We start from the raw sequence: 22,135 nt of genomic DNA, 5'->3' as shown, positions 1-22,135 counted from the left end.
TCCCAAGGGTTTCTGGTTACGGTAGTCTTCTTACCAACAGGCAATCGCCCAGAGTTTCCTGCCTGAGCACCCATGTGATGCCAGCCTTCTCTGTTGCTGGTACACCCCCCACCCTCCTGTTCATTCCTCAATCGTATCTTTAAAAGTTCAAATTAGCCGTTGGCTGCTTTTTTCGTTCAACACAGTTTGGTTTCCCATAGATTCTCCCCTCGACTCACCGGCTGTGATGAACCGCTTGCCCTTCTTTATCCTTGGAATCAAGGTTGATACCATTAAGACCAGCGTCCTTCCCCGGCTTGGTTATCAGCGGAGGAGTGTCTCTCGTACTGTAGACATCTGCTGCAACACATGCTGGCTATTGTTCATGGTATTATATTTCCATCTGCAGAAGTTTCACGGGCCTTGATCGGAAAGGGCAAGGTTACTTCTGTACTTGTCACCCTCTCGGTAGTCGCTGCTAAGGATTTCAATCGGGTGACACACACCTTGGTCTCGGCCTAGTATGCAGCGCATGACCGCTTATCTTTTGATATTGATTTAATATTGAGATGGTACACCACTCCTATCACACCCCTTTTTCAAATACCCGAGGTCACAATGGACCATGAACCAGGCTGGTTGGTAGAATACAATATTTATTTTAAAATTCAAAAGAAATCATACACTTTTTAATATGGAGCAGCAATCGCCAATGGGCTGATAATTACAATGAGAATGTGAGCAATGCACTGGCTTTCACTTTCTAGTGGAACATATACATAGCACAGCAGATTAGGAGCACTCAAGATAGCACCCAAGTTAAGGTTTCCCCCTGAAATGTTCCCACAAGTAATCAAAGCTGAGTGGATAAACAGACACAAAAGGTAATCAGGAATAGGAGGCAAGAAACGGAATCCAAATATGAACTTCCCTCCCCAAATAAGAGAGAAAAACTGATTTTAAACCCCTTGCAATGTTAAGATATGACATTCCGAAAATGGGCAAATAAATAATGAATGTGTGTTAAAAACCTTGAAGCAAATATAATTAATCACTAAAGCAACATTGCAAAGACACTAACAATCACAAAGAGTGGATTACTAAAAACATACAATTCGACCATGAGTGGCAAGTTTAAAACAGATTGTAGCAAAATGACACGTCGGAAACTTTCATTTTTTTAAATTCCCGTCTGAAATTATCCAAACTGTTTCTAATAAAAGAAACGGGTGAAATACACTGATTTGGAGTGCGGGTTCTTGGTTGGGCAATAGGGGTATATCCCATGTACAATATGGAGGTGAAAGTAAGTCTCTAGCTGGTAAATTGAGAGAGATATGGAAGGTAGAGTGAGGTTCGTTTTTGGGAAAAGGGAGCAGTGAAAAGAGGAATCGGCTTTAAAATTGAAAGGCAAGTCTCACTTAAACTAGATTTAATGGCTAAGAAAAGAGGAACACCACCCGTGAATATCAATTGTTACGCTACAGTTGTAACCCTTCACGCAGTGTACCCCTTTTCTTAAAGGAAAATTAATTTATTTAAACACAATATCGCTGATGACTTAGGATCTATGCAAAGCAGAAATGAAAAGAGATGGCGCTAACACTAGAAATCGAGCAGGATTGCAAGAATGATTCTGATGGTTTTAACAAGTTAGCAAGATAGGGATAGGATGACTTGGAGTGTGATAAGGACAAATACAAGATAGGCTATGTATTTAGATGGAGTAGGGATGATACTTACAGTCCACTTTTAGTTTGGGATTTTGGACCGTCAAGGGTTCTGGTCACTACACGGCAGAGCACCTGGCAAAAAACTGGGCAGTTCTGGTCACTGGATGGCACTGGACTGGAATGGCAATTCTGGTCACTGGATACTAAAGATCAAGTTGGATGGCAGGATGACGGGAAGCGTGCAGTTAGTGGTATCCGGATGCTTCCCAAAAACACCACAGCTTTCCCCTTTGGTTATTTATGAATATTAGTGGGATTTCAGAATTAAGGCCTTGCTGGAGCAAGATCAGCAATGCTTGGGTTTTGCAGTGGGCCCTGAAGTAGGGTCAGCAATGTTTTGGCCTTGCAGTTGGGATCTGGAATCTGGATGGATGGTACAGGAACAGGACGCCGGCTCAGGAAATCGAGAAGAGTGTTTGTGTCTAGAGTCTTGTCAGGGACTCCTATTTATAATGCCTAGTGACTCATCAAAGTATATGACTGGGGCAGGCTTAACTAAACACACCTCTAGCAACGGGATTGGACAAGGATGATAATCTCCGCCTCGCTTTTAGCTGGTTGGATTGCAGGAAAGTGATGTCAGATTTATGAGGTTTTACAATGTCCAAAAAAACTCCCATAGTTAATTTAACTAAAATCCGATTTTGCCACAAACATGCATTTATACAATTGCAATATCTTAACAAATTATATACACAGGTTACATATTTTGTTCAGCACATTGCAGTCCAATCCTCCAGTCCGTGAGACCTTGTTTCGCCCTTCTACCAGTTTTCCACACTTTTCGATGGGATTGTATTTCTCAAAATTCTATAACTTTGTACATGGGTGTGGATTATCATAAGGGATGTATGTACACAATTTGCATTTGCAATATGGATGGATTTTCTCGGAATCTGCAATATTTTGCCATTTCTGTCCCCAATGTGTCAATGAATTCTACGAAGTCTTAAAAGAAAGCCCATAAAATTATATTTAAAACTGCAAACTTTTTACATTTTTACTAATTCTTGCTGCAGAGATAAAAAGTCTTAAAAGTTTATTCATAAAATAGTCTTTGGAAGCAAATGGCAGTCCTTTGTCCTGCACTGGACAATTTCTTTCCTTTTTTCAGCTGTAACCAACTGTCATTTCAGCCGTGTGTGGGGTGGGGTTCCCAGTTTGATTGAAGGTTTTATGGCCCCCTCCACTTAACAGGTTAGTGTCCCAGGACTTCTATTGTCCCAGGCTGGAGCACAGATGAATGTCTAATGAGCGTGTGAACTTTCTTTGTCCTGGCCCATTCAAAGTTTTTTCAAGCTGGCAATTATCACTTTCGTGTCCTGGAAGTTTATGCTGGGTCTTCCTTCCGAGGGGGAAGTTTCAGGGCTGTCAACTGGAATAACTGGTTTTTGGGAGTTTGCAAATTCAGCCCAGGTGTTTAAAAATTTTCTTTGACTTAAAACAAACCTGTGGAATAAAAATAGCCCATGTATGTATTTTCACCAGCCACAAACCCCTTCACATAGCTAGGTAATGGCAGGCTTTCCTTCAACAGTTTACATTCTAAATGGACATTTTTCTCCTTTAGTTTTGCAAAAGCCCATTTTTTTTACACATGTGTTGAGAACTGCTAGCATTTCGATTTTGCCATCTGACTTCCCTATATTACCTTGCAGCCACAGTTATTTTCTTGAATGCAGGAGTTTTGTTTTGAAGACCAGATGCCTTGAAATTTACCTGGCTCAGAGTTAGTCTCTTTGAACTGCTGAGCTTTGGGATACTTTTTGTAAAGAAATAAACATGTGTTCCCGTGCAAGTGAAAGTGGAGTTCCTTGTTAATTTCTCTGAGTTGGTTTGCCAGGGCCTGTCATTCAGGAATTATGCCTGGTTTTGATGAGTAACAATGCAATATCCTGGGCATGGCAGGGCCTTTTTAATCAGTGGTTTCAGAATGAACAGATGGAATTAGCATCAAAGCAGCATTTAAAAAAAATAAGTTTCATTTTGAAGGGGAATTTTGGGTTTTCAGCAAAGCAGTGCTGACTTTTCACTTGATTCCATGTATCTGTTTCAGAACACACTGGCACGCTCCTTCAGTGTGTCCCCTTGTTGTTCCATCCTACCTGAAGTGTGCTTGGCAGGACAGTGCAGCCATCTTTTTGTTGCTGTAAAAACGCAGTTTTGCGGTTCTGGTACGCCATTTGCTGTTTTCCGCAGACAGGCAGCTTGGTGATATGGTGAAATACTGTTGAGTGGGTCAATATATCCCACATTGCTGTCTTTCTCCTCCTCTTGAACGGCTGTGCTGAGTTAGATCTCATGTCGTGCGTTCTGCCTCACTTGTCTTGTGCTCTTGTGTTCCACCTTTTATTCCTGGGGGGAAAGTAAAGGTCTGTCAAGTGTGTGTGATTCGGGTTAATTGCCTGACTCTGCCTGACCCTTGTGTTGGCACATGTCTGGTAAACAGATTCAACATGAGTCTGGTTTGTATCACAGTGCAAAAAAGGGTTTGTATTGGAAAAGGTTGGTGACATAAGGAATGATATCCTTCGTCGTAGGGATTTTGGTCACATCAGGAGGGTGAGATGGGTAAAGTTTGTAAAACAAACGTAAATTACCAGAGTTTTTATCGTGATCTGAGCAGGGGGGAATTGTGTTGTCTGAATAGATTGAGAGTGCAGTAATAATAATCAAAGGAAAGGGAAGGAGAATGGCTTGGAATATTGGGGCAGATAACTACTGAGAAACACAGATACTGGGGGTTGTGGTTCTCGAGAGTAACCGGGTTTGGGCTACTACGGGATTTGTCAGATTTGTAAGGGTGATGGAATTTGAGTATGGGAGCTTCTTTGGAAGGAAGAGGGGTAGATGTAGCATAACCAAGGAAAACCCACCGGGACCATGTCCTTTTCACTATCCACTTTGGAATTATACTGTGTCTAACCTTGTATATTCCCCCCAAGTAAGACACTGGGCTCCCCTATTGTGGTGATCCTCCATCGCTCGTCCACCCCCGGGGTTGGAATCAGAGAGCGCCAGCCCGTCCTTGGCCACCTGAATAAGGGATTCCCAAGGTCTACTTAGGAGAATACTCTCGGATTTCTCACAGCCCCAAAGGAACTACCTTTCCAGCCTGAGAAAGGCTGGGGAGAGATAGCGAGACACTTCCCCAACATCCAGGGACTGACTGAAACTATATTTGGAATTTCCTATCGAGACAAGAGCTGCCTTTGTCCAGGGAAAGGGGAATCACCCCTCTGGAGCAAGACGACATTTCCTTTGATTTAGTTTATTGTGTAAGGGACAGATTTGGGATGTTGATACTGGGACATTTTCTTTGGACGTTCTAACACTAGTTATTTCAGTTGAGGCACGGAAACCCCTCTTAGAGTTAGGGCGAGATAGGGTTTGATTTTCCTTTTTTATCCTTGAATAACAGTTTATTGCAAACACTATGACCCCTTCGTTTCAGGCTTACTTCTGCACCCTTACATATGATGTTTGTAGTGGGATCTGACCTGGCTAAACCAGAGAATCCTTAAATTCACCAAGGTAAGAGATCAGGCCACTGCTCCAACAGTAGCCACCTGGGAATCCACTGGGGCCGACCTCTGTAGCAGTTGGGACCTAACCATTTCCCCAGGATAGAGGCAGATAATACCAATTGTTCTAGTTCTACCCCCCACCCCCTTTCCAGGCATGCATATCCGGATTACGTCCAAGTCTGGATTAGCCTGGAGATATGACTTGAACGTGTTAGCAGGAGTACTGGACCCTGATTATAGGGGAGATGTAAAGGTACTCTTGCAGAACAATGGGAAAGATTAATAGCTGGTGAAAGTTGGTGACAAAGTGGTCCAAGGGATTTTAGAGAAAGCAGCATTCCCAAATATCATTGAAGTACCAGATCAAGAAAATATTGCGAGGGGGACGAAGGGGTTCGATGAGGCTGACTTTAGAATTGACAACCCACAAGAGCAACCATGATGAGACCGAGATAATTCCAGACCTGGTCTTTGGGCAACAGAATGATCTGATATTAGCAGAGGCATTCCTGAAAGTGATTCCAGAAACAGAAGGAAGAGGGGCCCTTCTTTTTCACTAAGCAAGGCTTACTATATAGAGGGGATAGTACTGATTAGTGAGTAGTTCGGTCCCAGATAGTTGTCCCAAAAAGCCATCACTGGGTGGTTTTGGAGATAGCCCATGCTCACTTTCTATCCGGACATTTAGGGGTCCCAGGAACAAATTGTTAATAGATTTTACTGGCCCGGAAACTTTGTGGACATCAACAATGTTGTGTTAAAATGTTTGTTGTGTCAACAAACAGATCTATGGAAACCCTCTCCAGTCCCCTTTGCAACCTCTACCTGTTATAGACGTCTCCTTTTACGGGATAGGGATGGATATTGTAGGACCCCTGGAACCTTCCAAACTTGGGAATTGATTATACTTGTCATACTAGACTATACCACCCGTTATCTGGAAGCTTTCCCCTTCTAAGCAACACCTTACAGCTGATTTTGAAACGCCCAATTCCATTCTTATCAAGGGTAGGCCTCCCAAAGGAAATTATTACTGATTAAGCTACGACGTTCATGAGGATGGGAGAGGTGAAGGAAATACTACACATCAAAACTCTCAGAACATCTGTATGTCACTCACAGGCCGCTTCAACCAGACCCTTAAAAGAATCCTTAAAAAGCTCATTGAGGGAGACCACCGGGGGGCACGGACCAAGATGGCTGTGTAAGGTAAGAGTCGTGCTCCTCTCCAACCCACTGAAATGAGCACAATATTTATGCCCGACCCGAGCAGAAGTTTAACCTCAAAGGATTCATTTTTGCATATGCTGTTAAACAGTCTGCAGGTCTTGTTGAAAATTAATTTGATGATTCTTAAAAGAAGTCTTGATATGGACTAAGGTAAATAGTATTATCATTTTGTTTCATGTTTTATGTTTTGTTATTGTATTGCTCGCCCAGAGTGCACGGACAGTCATTAATCACCAGTGCAATTACGAAGCCAATACTTTAAACCACACACACTCTCAGAAAATAATGAGCACTTATACGGCTATTTATTCAAAGCTTGGAAGCAACAAGTGATAACACAGAAATAAATCACAGAAGAAACAGAGAATTCAAAAGAAAATACATCACCGTGGGCGTAACTGAATCCCTCATCTCGCCAGAAGTGGCTGGAAGACCCCGATAACAGCTAGGCCGAGAGCACAACAGCCCACAGGTATGCCGGACGGAAGCGTCCCCCCTCCGACTGAGGTCCCGTCTGACCATTAAGGGGTTCTGCATATATGCACTCCTCAAAAAGGGGTGGTAATTTCTCAAACCTTCTGGCAACGAGCTTGCGCATTGATGGGCAGTCGTTGGTTGCCAACTGGGTCAACCGACAGTAACCTCAAGGAGCAAAGTGCTTCCCTCCTCTAAAACAAGCGCCACGGTTAAACAGTCCCATAACTCATAACAAGACATAACAAAGCCAGCTTTCCCAGCAGAATGTCCTTGACTGCATACCAGGTTTGGAAAGCATGTTTTCTTCAGCATAGTAAATCCAGCTCTCAGCAAAATGAGTACAGCTTTTCACTGCGGCATGAAGTAAATATCCATTATGGCTCTGAGTGCTCCCAGAATACACTGCGCACCAGCGCCATGTTTTAGCTCAAGCATAACAGTTCCACCCTTGGATATTTATCTTCCATAGCCCAGTGGCAGAGGAGCCGGTCTCTGAAACCGACGAAATATTAAAACTAAGTTGGGAATGCATTGAATACAACAACAAAAAGCTATTATGATAGATAATATAATGGAAATACAAGCAAAAGCGTAACTCAGTGTACCCCCAATATCAGGAATCAATGAAAATAACCAATCCCACCAATTCCCAGTATGATCTTGGGACACCTGAGAAATGAGATCCCTCAAACCTCGAATATGACTTTCAATGGATCGTGAATGGTCACTTAGATTGAAACAACACAGACCTTCAACTGCGTTACAACCTAAATTATGCTTTAGCAATAGATAATCAACAGCAGCCCTGTTTTGCAAAGTTACTTTGCTATCAAGGAGTAACTCTTCTAATGCCTGAGAAGTATGATTGAGTCCTTTGACTACTAAACATGCTAATTTGATCAAAGATTTGTAACCCCAGCAGCTAAACCCCAAACTCCCACTAATGAAAGGGTTAATGCTAGGACCTCAGCTTCTGATAACAAATGCACATATGAATCACAATCGGGGGATAGACCCGCAGACTCAAAAGTTGACCTTTTGCCTCAAGATATAGCTGGGTGTAAAGGGAACATCATTAGTCCTAATCGAGTTAAGGCACATGGACCTCCGGAAATGTTAGCTGGAAAATAAGTGTATGTAATGTTGCCACATTAAAAGAGCCATCCTGTTGGATGTTTCACATGATTCAAATGACTGGCAGCTATCACTGTATGATTACAAGACATAGTGTTATTCACACTGGTACATATGCGTAGAACTCGCGAACACAATTGTTTCTCGAACACAGTTTGATTTTGCTGTTTAGTTAAATTGAGCTGTTGGCATTTGCCAATTTCTTTTGCATTGCATGTCATAAGGTAACACACATCACCTTGAGTTATATTATAGATTATAATACGTGTCAAATTTCTCCATTTGCAATCTGCTTCCTGGCAAAACCTGCAGAAAAGGATTGCCTGATATCGGAATCTTGAACCAAAGAATCATTGTGTGTGACGCCGAAAATATGCTTTAGAACCTGACCTGGTGTCGGCACTGCTACTAAGCACGTAGTCAGTAAGACTTCAGCATTGGGCACGTCACTAAGGCAAAAGTGCGTAATGTTGAGCGCCTTTTGTGCCTGGTATTTCCACATATTCTCCGTTTGGGTGATTATGGGAGAATGTTTTCGCCGTCCTGAAGATGCCTCTCGCATAACTGGCATCAATGTTGTTTTCACTTGCGCCTGAAGTGTTTGCCGCATTTCACGATTCCATGTCTTCGGTCTGGCTGGCTTTTCAGCATCGGCGTAGGGCTGCTTTTGGACATCATTACTCATCATTATCAGCTTCTCCTTGATCGCTGGCACAGATGTGACATTTTTCATTGGTTGCAGCATGCCGTTTAACTCTCCCGAACAGAGTCCATTTAGTCCCACAATTACACCAGCCAGACACAGGATCTACAAGGCAAACCCAGAAAAGAGATATCAGTGTTGTACATCACTCTCTCAGGTAACATTTGTCTGCGGGCACATATTGCCATTTCTTTCTACCAGGCTTCATTACTAAAATTACTTGGTCTTTGTCTGATGCAATGACATCTGCGGGCACTGGTGGGCCACTTGGCCTTTCAACCCACACCTTCGCACCCGGTACCATACTGTCTGAAGAGCCAAAACCACGATCCCCACGGGTAGTTAACACTGTAGGAGGCGCCCCCTTCTTAATCATGGACAACTTAACGGGGATAATAATCAGTTGGGCCACCCGATCTCACTTGTGGATAGGTAACAATTGGTCCCCACTATTCATCAGGATGACTTTGATCTCGCCTTGGTAATCGGCATCAATTACCCCTCCTAACACTTGAACTCCCTTCAATGTTAGGCCAGATCTAGGGGCAATCCATCCCATATGCTCTGGGGGAATTTGTACTTCAATCCCTGTTTCAATTACAACCATCCCTCTTGGGTCTAATCTGATTTTCTCATGAGAATGCAAGTCTACCCCTGCTGACTCTGGAGTCACCCGATAGGGAGCTAAAGAACCCAGGGTAATTTCCCAGTACAATAGAGTTTCTCTGACTGAATTGGGTTGAATCTGTAAAGCAGGAGTCATTTGCCGCATCAAAGGAGTTTCATGCTCATTTCCAGGCCTATTGTTTAGCACTTGCACCGCATCAAACACACGATCATGCCAGCCAGCCAAATTGCCATCTCCAGATTTGCACAGCTGTTCTTTCAACAACCCATTCATTCGTTCAATCAGCCCTGAAGCGGCAGGGTAATAAGGCACATGGTAGAGCCACTCAATGCTCTTTTCCTGACAAAATGCCTGTATCAATTTGCCTTTGAAGTGTGGCCCATTGTCACTTTGAATCTGCAAAGGCACTCTGTAATGCAATATGATCTGATCTAACAACCTAATGGTGTTCAGTTATGTGGCACGCTTGCACGGCAAAACCATCATGTATCCTGAGTATGTATCCACAATAGTGTATGCATACTGACAACCTTTACTGATTGGCAGGGGACCGATATAATCAATCTGCCAAATTTTACCTGGTAGTTTTCCTCTCCGGAATGTACCCCGAACAATCTGAGGGATAGGCCTATGCTGTTGGTGTTGGCACACTGGACATTGCAAAATGATCGTTTTCACTACCTCTAAAGGAATACTGATTCCTCGAGCTTGTACCCACCTGATAGCCTTTTCTACAAGGTGCCCACATTTCTGGTGAGCCCACTTGGCCAAACCCTCCAAATCGTCTTGCTGAGCCTCCGCATCCACAGATGAAATCTTGGTGTGTTCATCTGCAACAGAATTAAACCAACGTTCTAATGAGTCTGTAGCACAATGCGCATCCACATGATACACAGTGACTTCACTTTGTGATAACATTTCTGCAATATCTTGCCACAGTTCTTTTCCCCACAACTCTTTTGAATGAATCTTCCACCCATTCTTTTGACAGGTTGGCAATCACACCGCCAACCCATTCGCCACTGACCATGAATCCGTGTACACATGACATCGACCAGGGGGTCTCTTGTTTCAATGCCTGGTAAACTGCGTAAAGCTCTGCAAACTGACTGCTCTTCCCTTTCCCTGACGTTGTCAAGATCTTTTTTTGTCTTGGGATTGTACGACACTGCTTTCCAGTATCGCTCAGTTCCCACATATCTGGCTGAGCCATCTATGAACCAGGCATGCTCTGTCTGCTCCACGGTCAAATCGCCATAAGGTCTCCCCATTTCACGGGAGACTCGCGTTTTTCAAGCACTTCCGGTGGTATGTAATCTGAGGGCTGTATGTTGGCTACTTGCTCATGTAATTTCGCAACTCCACCCTTCCCTGATTTGGCTCTGTCTTGAATGTACCATTTCTATTTAATTATGCTGGCTTCTTGAGCATGTCCTATTCTATGTGTTTTAGGAGAGCTCAGTACCCATTGCATAATCGATATTTCTGGCCTCATCAATACATCATGGCCCACCGTCATTTGCTCGGTATCAACAAGGGCCCAATAACATGCCAGCAACTGCTTCTCAAACAGAGTGTATGAGTTACCAGCATCGGGTAACTTACGACTCTAGAAACCCAATGTCACACATTTCCTGTCCTGTTTTTGCCACACACTCTAGTTAGCATAATTGTCTTGGACAGACACATTCAATTCAACTTCGCCTTCCTTCAATGGCCATTAATCAAGCACCTGCTGCACGGTGTCTTTTGCCAAATCAAATGCTTTCTGCTGCTCTTCCCCCCCACTGAAACTCATATTTCTTTCGAGTCACTTTGTAGAGGGGGGCCTGTATCTGCCCTAAATGGGGAATGTGCTGTCTCCAGAACCCAAACAGCCCTATAAACTGCTGAGCTTGCTATTCGTTCATTGGAGTGGTGAACTCAAGTATTTTCTGTCGGGCCTTCGGCACCATTTCTTGATGCCCATTATGCCACTGAATCCCTAGGAATATCACTGTTTCAGCTGGGCCTTGAATTTTATTCGGGGTAATCTCCCACCCTTCCTTCTTCAATCCTTCCATAATGACTTCTAACTGGTTTTGCACACTGTGCTCATCCATGCCCTGAATCAAAATATCATCAATGTAGTGAGAGATTTGTATGTCAGGTTTAAACGGTATCTTGTCTAAGTGCTCTGCCACCAGCCGGTGACAGATAGTCGGGCTATGTATGTACCGCATAGGTAACCTTGTAAAGGTGTACTGACGCCCGCTCCACGAAAATGCAAACTGCTCTTGGCACTCTTCAGCAATTGGCACAGAGAAAAATGCATTGGCTAAATCTACCACTGCATACCAAGTCCCCACAAACTTTTGGACATTCACAATCAAGGTAATGGCATCTGGGACCGCGGGCACTAAGGGCGGAGTGTGTTTATTCAACTCACGGAAATCCACCATCATCCTCCAAGACCAATCCCCCTTTTTAATAGGCCAGAGAGGATTGTTCCATGCGGTGGTGAAAGGGCGCAACACACCCGCCTCCACATACCCTTTGATGGTGTCTGAAATGTCCTTGTGCCCCCCAGGAATGCGGTATTGCTTCATTGCTACCCGCTTGGTTGCCACAGGCACTTGCACTGGGGGCATCTTCATTTTGCCTACCGTAATGGGTGTGCAGATCAATGCACTCACCCCAAACTGGTACGTTTTACCTCCAAGTCCCAAAGTCAACCCTTCCAGAATGTCAAAGCCAATTATATACTCGGGTATCGGGACAATCAACACTTGGTATTTCTGCCTATTCAAATTGCCTATTTTCATCTCCACTTCCGTTTGTACTGCGGGGGTCTCCTTTCCCCCGAGACCTGTAATAGTAAATTGTCTGCCTTTGAATCGTGCTGGATTGCCATGAATCAGAGAGGCCTCCGCCCCGATGTCTATCAATGCTCGCACCCCTTGCGTATCTTGGCCCCCAAAAAATCTTAACATTAACCTAGGGCCGCCTATCAACTTTTATGCGAGCAGACGCTGCCGGAGCGTGGCCGTAACCCTAGTCAAATTTCGAATGAGTGTGTCATGAGCATGGGTCATGCCCCTAGATTAGCCTCTAAGAATTCGTGGACCACGACTTATCATGCTTGGTCTGTAACGAGGGAAAAACCATGTCTAGGCTATATGGCAGAAGACACTTCCTCATTACCTAAGATGGCGGCCTAGTGGTCCTCTGGGAAGTGATAGTGATGGTCTAGTGCTTCACACTCGCTGCATATATAAGCCCCTCCCTGCTCCTGCTCCACGTCGTCTGCTTGCAGTGTACGCTTACCGCAGTGCCAGTTCCAGTCAGTTTTCCTCAGCCCATTCTTGAAATATCCTTTACCGTTGTTACTAATACACTATAACTGATCCCGATACTACCAAAAATGAGGAGATTGTCACTAACCTGATCGAGCCTTGACGTGACGGAAACAGCAACTGCAGAAAGGAAAGATCACCCTGAAGTCCCTGCCCGCCCGTATCACCGGGAAATATAGACCAGTGAAGGGTAGCACGAACCCCAGGGAAACCCTCTGGGGTAAAAAAACCCTGTATGCCGGGGAACGGTCTTCTTGGATGGGTGACGCGGGAGACCCTGGACAATCCCTCTTAGAAGATGGATTCTTCTCAAGCTGAAGCGGGAGGAAGGAATTCTGCAGGGCGAGAGAATAAGAGGTAAGTGGGAAAAGGATAAGAAGTTTGAAAGTAAAGCTTGAAGGAAAAGAGAATGCTCACTAGTAACAGCGGTTCTGAGAACGGTACCCTTCGCCTTGAACCATCCGGGTGGCTGTGAGCGTCGGACTCCCCAGGAGGACGAATGCACTTAACAAGGAAAGAAGGGTGAGTAATTGCGCAAGAAGAAATGAACGGGAATTGAATTAAAGGCTTCGAACTCACTTCCGCACAGCGGACTCTGGTCTTGAATCGGGTCGGGTGTGTGGAACAACTTCCGACCCGTAGTAACGGGAGAATCAATGGGAGAACCTGAGGGCACCAAGGCGGGAAACAAAGGACGGGGTTCGGTACTACAAGGGAAGAAAAGAGGTTTAGACAAAAGAGTGAACAAGCATGTCAAAGAAGTAGAATGTCCTAAGTAAACCCTTCCGAATTTACGGAGCATCACATTCAGCAGAAGCGACGCCTCGACGCGGTGTTCTGCTTCCCTTAAGAGATGTCATGTGGTCAATCACGTGTTTCTGCCGGCAACGTGATACCACTAGACCGTTGCAATGGATCCCTACAACCCTATTGGGAGGACCCAGGAGCAGACTTCCACACAGTGACCAACGATGTCGGACTTGCCAATGCCGAAAAGGTGTAACAACCGTAGTTTCCATTGTTCCCTCTGTAGTAGCCTTGTAACTTCCCTGTCATTATCACAGTATTCCATAGTGTTCGTTTTTTCAGTCAGCATTATCGGCAGTTGCCTTCACTTCTGCCGCAGCACTGTTGCCGCGCTCATTCCTGTCAGTGGAATATTTTGTTGAATCTCCGTCAGCTGTTTGAAGTTCGTTGTCTTGTCAATCTACATTTATCGCAAGTATTGGCTGTTAATGTTATTGTGCGCACCCGTTTTAGCGATCATTATATTGACAGCGTGCATTTTCCATTCATTTGAATTACTTAGTGTTTGTGTCAGCTGTAAGAAGTTGTTCCCCTGTCAGTCAGCCTTTTACACACACTGTAGGGTACTGCAATCCTGTGACAAGGTTTTGAGTTATCACATTATGGGTGCTACAATTTTCCCAGTCAGCGGAACTAACTAGGGTCATATTAGTTAGATGTTGGAAGTTGTCTCCCTCTAGTTAGCATACAGCACATTACGAACGAAGCTAGTGTTTCATGTGAAAAGGCAAGCACATTATTTGAGAGTGTGAGGCGTAGTTCACCTTGGTAGTTAATGCCCAGAGGGGAATCACAATACATTTTCTCAGCAGTTGACATTGTCTGGTCACTTGTTCACACCCACATGTAGACGTTCCTCATTTTTGGTTTAGGAAGGTTAGGAGTTCCTGTTCTTGCACTTTCAATTGTTAATGGAACAGATCCCTTTGTGCTATTCTAGTCAAGGATAGCTTCTATCGCCTACCTTCTCCCAATAGCTCTCTCTCTCTCTCATATCACGCACACTAGTGGTCCTACTCCCTTCAGAAAATACATTTCATCTCCATTCTTCAGAACAAGCGCCCCTGCGTAGAAACAGGATGGAGAGCTCACCAACAAATAACAAAAGGTAAACAACCCTGGAGAGTTAGAGAGGTAATTACTGAATTGGTGCATTTGACAAGCATATTGAGGATTGCTGAATGTTTTTTCTTAGATAACTGGCTACATAGAGTTACAACGCACACTAAGAATAGTATAACCTGATTCCTGCAGAGTTTATGAGGTAAGCGTTACAGAGTGTGACTTGACTCTGCCTCTAGCATTGCACTCGCCACCTTCCTCAAATCAGCGTATATTGGCTGGTACGGGGAAGGTGTCCCCATAGACCCTTCTTCTTGTTCTTCCTCAGGAGGAGCGGAAGGTGAGGTGTCTCCCTGTGGGTTGGTTACCACCTGTTTCTTAACCTGTTTATAGCGCTCTTTGGCTGCAAGCCCTCTCTTTTTGTATAATTCATACATTACCCTAGTTTCAATGCCATCAATTTCTTCTTGTGGCACACCAACTTTTAACAAAGCCAAAAACATGTCCTTTCTGGACACTCGTCTCTGCTATCTTGCCTCCTGCCTTCAGTTCTTCTCTCACTACGCCCCTCTCACTCCCGTGGCTTGTCATCACCCTTGTCCCACTCCCCTAAATCTGCCAGTTGCTGAATGGCATCCACTACCTCATCAGTGGGTTTGCCCGTCATACCTACGAGCAAAGTCATAATGACACTTTTGTATGCGGATGGTGCAGTTCTGATCACCATGTTTCTAGTTGAAACTGAGAGCGGAACGGCCCCCATGTGTCCTGGAGCATCTACGTGAATTGCCTCATAGCATGCTCTCTGACCTTTTGAATTACCTCTTTCAAAGTATACCACTTTGTTTCCTCGCTAGGCTAATCTGTGGTAATGGGGTATTTACGGTTAAATGCTTGGGCTGCTAGGTGCAACAAAGACACCTGTGAATCGTGACTATTCTCATCAGGGGGCGGCCCTGCCCTTAAGACCTCCTGTACATTGGTGTCAATTGACAAGGATAGAAAATGCGGTGAGTCCGTGGAATCTACCAACATCCCCACAGCGCCCTCTCGGCCACAGCCTGGTATGTGTCAGCCTTATCTTTGAAAAGTTTCATTTGAATCTGCTGCATTAACGCAGTCTGCCTTTCTGCAGCCAGCTCTCTTTCCAATCGCAAAATCTCATTTTTCATTTCCAAATTCCTTTGATGTATTTTCCTATAGGCATGCAGGAGGACCCAACCCGCCTACCCAGCGCAGCGCATTCCTTGCCCAGGTCCACTGAAACTTGTTGTAAGCACAACATTACATCCGACAGATCAGCATCTCCCAATCCCTGATCCCATGTTTCACTTAGCCCCGCGCCGCATGCCCACACCTGGGCCAATTTATCATATGGGCGTTTAGTCCAGCCTGGAATGATAGCATCAGAACATTCCCCGCCAGCGGGAACGCTCTTTTTACTGAACAAACTATTCATCATTGCAATACTGTACAAAACCTCTTTATATCTATACTTTTTTTTTCTTTCCACACTGCAGACACGCACACACCAACAAGAGAAAAGAAAAAAAAAAGCTTTAACATAGTTCAACACTCACTGCCAAATTACTTTCGCTTACAATGTAAACAAAGCCTATCTGCGTTCAAACAGATTCTTTAATATTTGGAACAATTCATCACAAATATCCTGTTCGTGACGCCAAAATGTATTGCTCGCCCAGAGTGTACGGACAGTCATTAATCACCAGTGCAATTATGGAGCCAATACTTTAAACGCAGGTAGACGCAATGACTTACAACCACACACACTCTTAGAAAATAATGAGCACTTATACGGCTATTTATTCAAAGGTTGGAAGCAACAAGTGATAACACAGAAATAAATCACAGAAGAAACAGAGAATTCAAAAGAAAATACATCACTGTGGCCATAGCTGAATCCCTCATCTCGCCAGAAGTGGCTGGCAGACCCCGATAACAGCCAGGCCGAGAGCACAACAGCCAACAGGTATGTCGGACGGAGGCGTCCCCCCTCCGACTGAGGTCCCGTCTGACCGTTAAGGGGTTCTGCATATATGCACTCCTCAAAAAGGGGTGGTAATTTCTCAAAACCTTCTGGCAACGCACTTGCGCATTGATGGGCAGCCGTCGGTTGCCAGCTGGGTGAACCGACAGTAACCTCAAGGAGCAAAGTGCTTCCCTCCTCTAAAAACAAGTGCCACAGAAAACAGTCCCATAACTCATAACAAGACATAACAAAGCCAGCTTTCCCAGCAGAATGTCCTTGACTGCATACCAGGTTTGGAAAGCATGTTTTCTTCAGCATAGTAAATCCAGCTCTCTGCAAAATGAGTACAGCTTTTCACTGCGGCATGAAGTAAATATCCATTATGGCTGTGAATGCTCCCAGAATACACTGCGCACCAGCGCCATGTTTTAGCTCAAGCATAACAGTTATAACAGTTATTGTGACATTTTAATGTCTTAAGTGATTACTGATTTTTTTATTTCTTTATTGTTATTCTTTATAGGTTCTTTTTATGAACTAAATACAATAAATCAATAAAGCCCTTAATCTTCAGTGATAGGCCCACATCTCCGCCTGTATATCGAATGATTCCCACGCAGGGCACAACATGGCAGCGCTAACCTGGCACTCTGAAGGAGGCCCCCTCTCAGGCCCCCATCTCTTTACCGTTGCTCAAGGCTCGGCACCCGGGGAATGTTCATTTGGGTCCTACCCTGTAGGGGGTCCAAGAGCCTGCCTCCTTCTATGCTCACCTCCGCCCCGCTGGAGGGGGTGCAGCGAGGCACGCTCCATTGCTCCCCAGAGCCCCGATCCGGGAAGATGATCTGGGTCCTATTTGGAGGACAGAAAATATTTTAATGAAATGATTGTGGGTAATGAGGGCGCAATATGCCCCCCCAAAAGAAAATAAGCATTGACAATGACAACAGTTTGGTCTTTTGTGTAGGCATGGGAAAGGCACTTGCCAGGCACAGCCATAGTAGTATTAACTGTTAGTATTAACTGGCCATTGATGGTAGCAGGTGCAAAATGGTGCTTTTACCTGGGCATCTACTAGCAGTGCACAGCAAATACTTACACTCACGCCTAAACTGTTTGCTTTGCCAATGCTTTTTTTTTAACAGGACTTATAAATGGAGTGCTGAAAGCAACCTGGTGAAGACATTTTTATTAAACTTACACCAGTAGCAGGTTTAGAACTCCAATTAAGTCATTAATTTGAGGAAGACTGCGTTGAAAAAACACTGGCAGGCACGTTTTAGTGCAAAATTTGATGTTAAGTCTTGATTAAAGCGAGTTCAAAACCACAAGGAGGTGTTTGGGCATGGAGAATCACACAACACCTACAAACTGTGTGCCCCTCCTCATATGCCATTTCCCCCTCTCTGTACTCTAATGCAATAGTTTAGGTTATTAGGTGTCAGAAGCGACACCTAATAGCCCAAACAAAAAGAAAAAGGGTTCCTATTGGGGTGGCTGGGCATCAAAATGTAAGTTTTGGGATGAGGAAGAGCGACATGGAGGTAATGGGCCTCATTACAAGTCTGGCGGTAGCTGTGCCGGTGACACCGACAGGCTGACACCGGACTTGCACATTTTTCTGGCGCCTGTCTTCACATGAACACGGGGGCATTACAGCCCCGGCAGTCCGTGAAGTCAGGCGCCGGACAATGTAAATCCCCATTCCCATTTGAGTCCCATAGGACTCAATGGAAATGGGGAGCACGGAAGCACCGATGCTGTGTGCAACAGTGCTGGTGCTTCTGTGAAAGTCTGCGGTTGGGTGCCATTTCGCCTGCCAGGTCTTACTCTGTCGGGTGGTGCGGCGGTACCAGCCTGCAGACTCGTAGTGTGCCGGTCCGGTAACAGCGGTGCTGTTACCGGACCGGCACACTTAAAATGAGGCCCAATGTCTTTGGTGAGCACAACTGCTCTGCTTATATTGATGCATTTTTGTAAGTGATATGTTAATGGGGTCTGGCAAGTCTTGATTTACAAAGAGGTTAACTAATAGTTGTTTCCCAAGACCTGTACATTTTAGATTATTTTAACTTCACAGAATTTAAATATTAATTTTAAAAAGAAGAAATCCCTAATTTGAACAATTTTTGCAATATTAATCAAACGATGGGTTCTATCGACATGTACTATTATGCTGTTGTTTAGAATGACTACTCTAACTTAATGAATAACGTTTACATTCTGTGTTTTTCTTGTGTGATTACCTTGCCCTCCTTGTCGCAACATTCAAATCAAACTGTTTTTAATTCAATTAAACTCTACACCATACTGTCACAAGGGCTGCACGCCAGAAGAACAGTCAAAAGAATAGAGTCTAAAATCCAAGAAAGAAAACATGTTTAGGGGACTCAAGAGTTAGAAAGGGGAATCCCTAAAATAGAATTCTGTCCTAATAAATCCCTTTTACTGGACCCATAAGGATTTAAATATCTGGAGCGTGGAATGAAGAAGGCCTTGAGGAAAATACTGAGGACCCTCCCACTTCTTAAGTGAACAAATACACTGCAACATGTGGATTTATTTTTCACTGGTAATCTTCTCCTGGAAGTACTTGTCATGATGGTCGACTGAACAGTGGGATTATGGGGTGGGACTTAGCACTGAGTAAGTAAAATGAGAAAGTATGGGAGGGTATTTTATTCTGAGTTACTGTGGGGAGACCATTCAATATGCAAAGAAATTCCCATTAGTAACTTTGACTTAGTCCTGACTTGGGATTTTATTCTGAAGACAATGCAAATATCCTTAGGAAATCAAAACATTTCCCTGTCATATCCCCCCCTTTCCGAGGAAGACTGAAGGAGTGGTGGGGAGGTGTCGTCTGTCTAGTAACAAGTAAGCGCAAAATGGTAGTGCTGCATAGGAATCATGGCAAGAGCAACCCCAGAGCCAAATACAAAGTTCGAAGCCTCATTTCTAAAGTTGTGCAGAGCTTACATCTCCTCTGCAGCACTTTCTGCAAAGTACATATGTGGGGTTAACAAATTGGAAAGAAAAGCATATTTTACTCAGTCCTAGTACAATGACTGTCTGCTTCTCTGCAGACTCGCTATGTGATCTTGTGGCCCACTTCTGTATTTAATTTTTATTGGAATGCTATAGAAATGTCACTATTTTAAAGGGAAAGATAACACTGTAGAATGATTGTCGGCTCTTTTCTCTACTAATGACACCTTACAGTGGGTAGTTGTGTGTGTGCAAAAGTGACACTTGATATGCTTAATGAGACTGCTCTGTGTTTATTGCCGTCACATTTATGCCATTGTCAAGCCGTAAGTTGGTTACATGGAACTTTTAACCAAAGGCGCAGATCCCATGTTAGCCCATCACTTTCACATTGCTACAGAATATGGTTACATTTACATAAGTGGTGCTCTACCTCAGAAGGATACTTTTCTAAATGTGCGCCCTCTTCAGAATCCGTTCCTTACTCTTCTCTTTCCAGGAGAAAATCATACTTACTGTTAGTAAAACCTTTTTTAATCTTTTAGTGTTTCTACAATAGTAAGTCAAAAATAAGGCAGAATTACTATTGAGAACTTCTTTCTGAATTGCCCCCTCTGTTTTTACTGAAAGGGGACTAAATGCACAGATCAAATTTCTAAATGAGCTGTTGAGGACAATGTGTAAGCAAGAACCATGTAGGACGTCCGTGTCAAAAGAGCGCAAAGCTTAAATGGCCAAATTGGCGGGGGGTTGCTACTGTTAAATTTGGTCTTTCTATTTGGAGGAGTTTCTTCCTGATTTCTTTTCACAGAGCAGTTTGTTGGGTGATAAACCAGTGCGAGAGCTAGAAGTCTTTGAGTCTAATTAGCATTTGCTCTTTGTCACAAGGCTACACCATTGCAAATCCAGACACTTTACTGCGAATTCAGAAGCGGGACAGGACGTTTGTTCGGGACCCCCAAGATACAAAGAGAAGACTGGACATTAACGATCCCACCTCATGTAAGTAGAAGTGTTTGGGAGCATCCCTGATGCTTTGGGGGACCCCCCTTCTATTAAAAGACTGTAACCTTGCTACTGGTTGGGTTACTCCTCTGTTGCCCTGAATATCCATGTAACTCAGACTTTTTCCTGGCATTTCAGTTGATCAGAGGAAGGGTCAAGTAATTTATCTAACTCCATGCTTTTTATGTTTGTAGCCTGTTATCCATCTGTCAGCCCTGACATACTGTTGAGGATTGTACACAAGGAAAATCGTCATCAACCAGAGCAAATGGGAATCCTTCACAGTCCAAACACTGGTGAGTCTGAGACTTCTTTGAGTCTTGGGAAAATGTTAAACTTTTCTAAACTGGTCATGCCCACAAAGCCATGATATGCAGCTTTTTAAGAGTCGTGACTGAGTGTGGCCTTATAAGGTCAAGCTGTGATCATTCACCTGTAAACGCCACTTTCTGCTCTGGAATTTATGTTTTCTCCTTCTACCATAACTTTGTCCAGCTAGGACTTCAGCCAAATGACTTAGTCCGCCCATTACTTTGGCTACTCTTTACATTCTGTAGCCTGTGTTTTCGTCCATTGCATCATTTCCATGCATCATTTTAAATGATATTGTGTTGTTACTTGGACAGAGATCAACCAGCATCCTCTCTGTCAACCCATCTTCTCAACTGACATTCACAGAACCATTCAGAACATAACATTCTCACACACCGATTCCATGTCAGTCACTCACTGCATTCCATGCATACATGGCAAGGTGCAGGGAAAGACCAGACATATAATGAATACCGAAACAAAAGCATCATGACTAAATAAAAGGAATTGCCATTTGAACATTAGCATTTTGACCATTGTCAGTTTTTTACAGTCCACTCCCATAACTTTTTCAATATATTTTTATTGATGCAGTATAACTTGAGGGGGTGGGCCCACCATGCCGGTCACGGCTTGCAGCGCAAGATAAGGACCCATGCGAAGCAAGGGTCCCGTGACACATGGGTAGTGCCCTTACTGGCAGGGTCGGCCTGCCCTCCCCTCGCGTTATATCTCCATTAGCACTCGCAAGTAAGCACACGCGGTTCATAATGGCTAAAGAAACATTTAAAAAAAGGAAAGATTTACCTTTCTTTGGTGCTCCGACACCACGTCCGTGACGAGAGTCCATTTTCTGTGTTGATTACAAAGATATAATCAACACTGAAGTTGGTCTCCTGTACCCAGATATGTTGTCGCAGGACTGAAGAAAGGTATTCAACAAAGGTAGCAGGCGCTCCTATCTGGGAAGAAGAAGACAAGATAACCTGTTCAGTGGTTGTTAACCACAATGAGAGTTCACAGCCATCTGCTTTTTGCTCACTATACCTTTCACAGATGGGAAATATCTATTTGCATATCAGTCTTTGTCCTGCCCACATGGGCAGTCCAGCACCAAAATGCTATGGCAATTACTCTCTGAACAAGAGTACCAACAGCAACCCCATACACGTGTATCAGCCTTGTTGGGCATCATCAGTGAGGTGAAGCTGAGCCTCTCTAAGCA

General features: G+C 44.1%; 1 protein-coding gene across 2 annotated transcripts in view; it reads left to right on the top strand.

The window, feature by feature from the left end:
- The window catches only part of LOC138580131 (zinc finger protein 300-like), a 558,246-nt gene that overhangs the window by 223,184 nt on the left and 312,927 nt on the right, over window positions 1–22,135 (top strand). For both annotated transcript variants that reach the window (XM_069650435.1, XM_069650434.1), the window contains exons 3-4: window positions 20,482–20,595; window positions 20,793–20,894. In XM_069650435.1, coding sequence (XP_069506536.1) covers window positions 20,482–20,595; window positions 20,793–20,894 — 216 coding nt within the window. The remainder of the gene's footprint in view (window positions 1–20,481; window positions 20,596–20,792; window positions 20,895–22,135) is intronic.

This window comes from Ambystoma mexicanum, chromosome 3p, assembly GCF_040938575.1.
Source record: "Ambystoma mexicanum isolate Mex_15411 chromosome 3p, UKY_AmexF1_1, whole genome shotgun sequence".
NCBI lineage: Eukaryota > Metazoa > Chordata > Amphibia > Caudata > Ambystomatidae > Ambystoma > Ambystoma mexicanum.
Note: the sequence above shows the minus strand (reverse complement) of the source record. Positions and strands in the feature narration are given on the sequence as shown.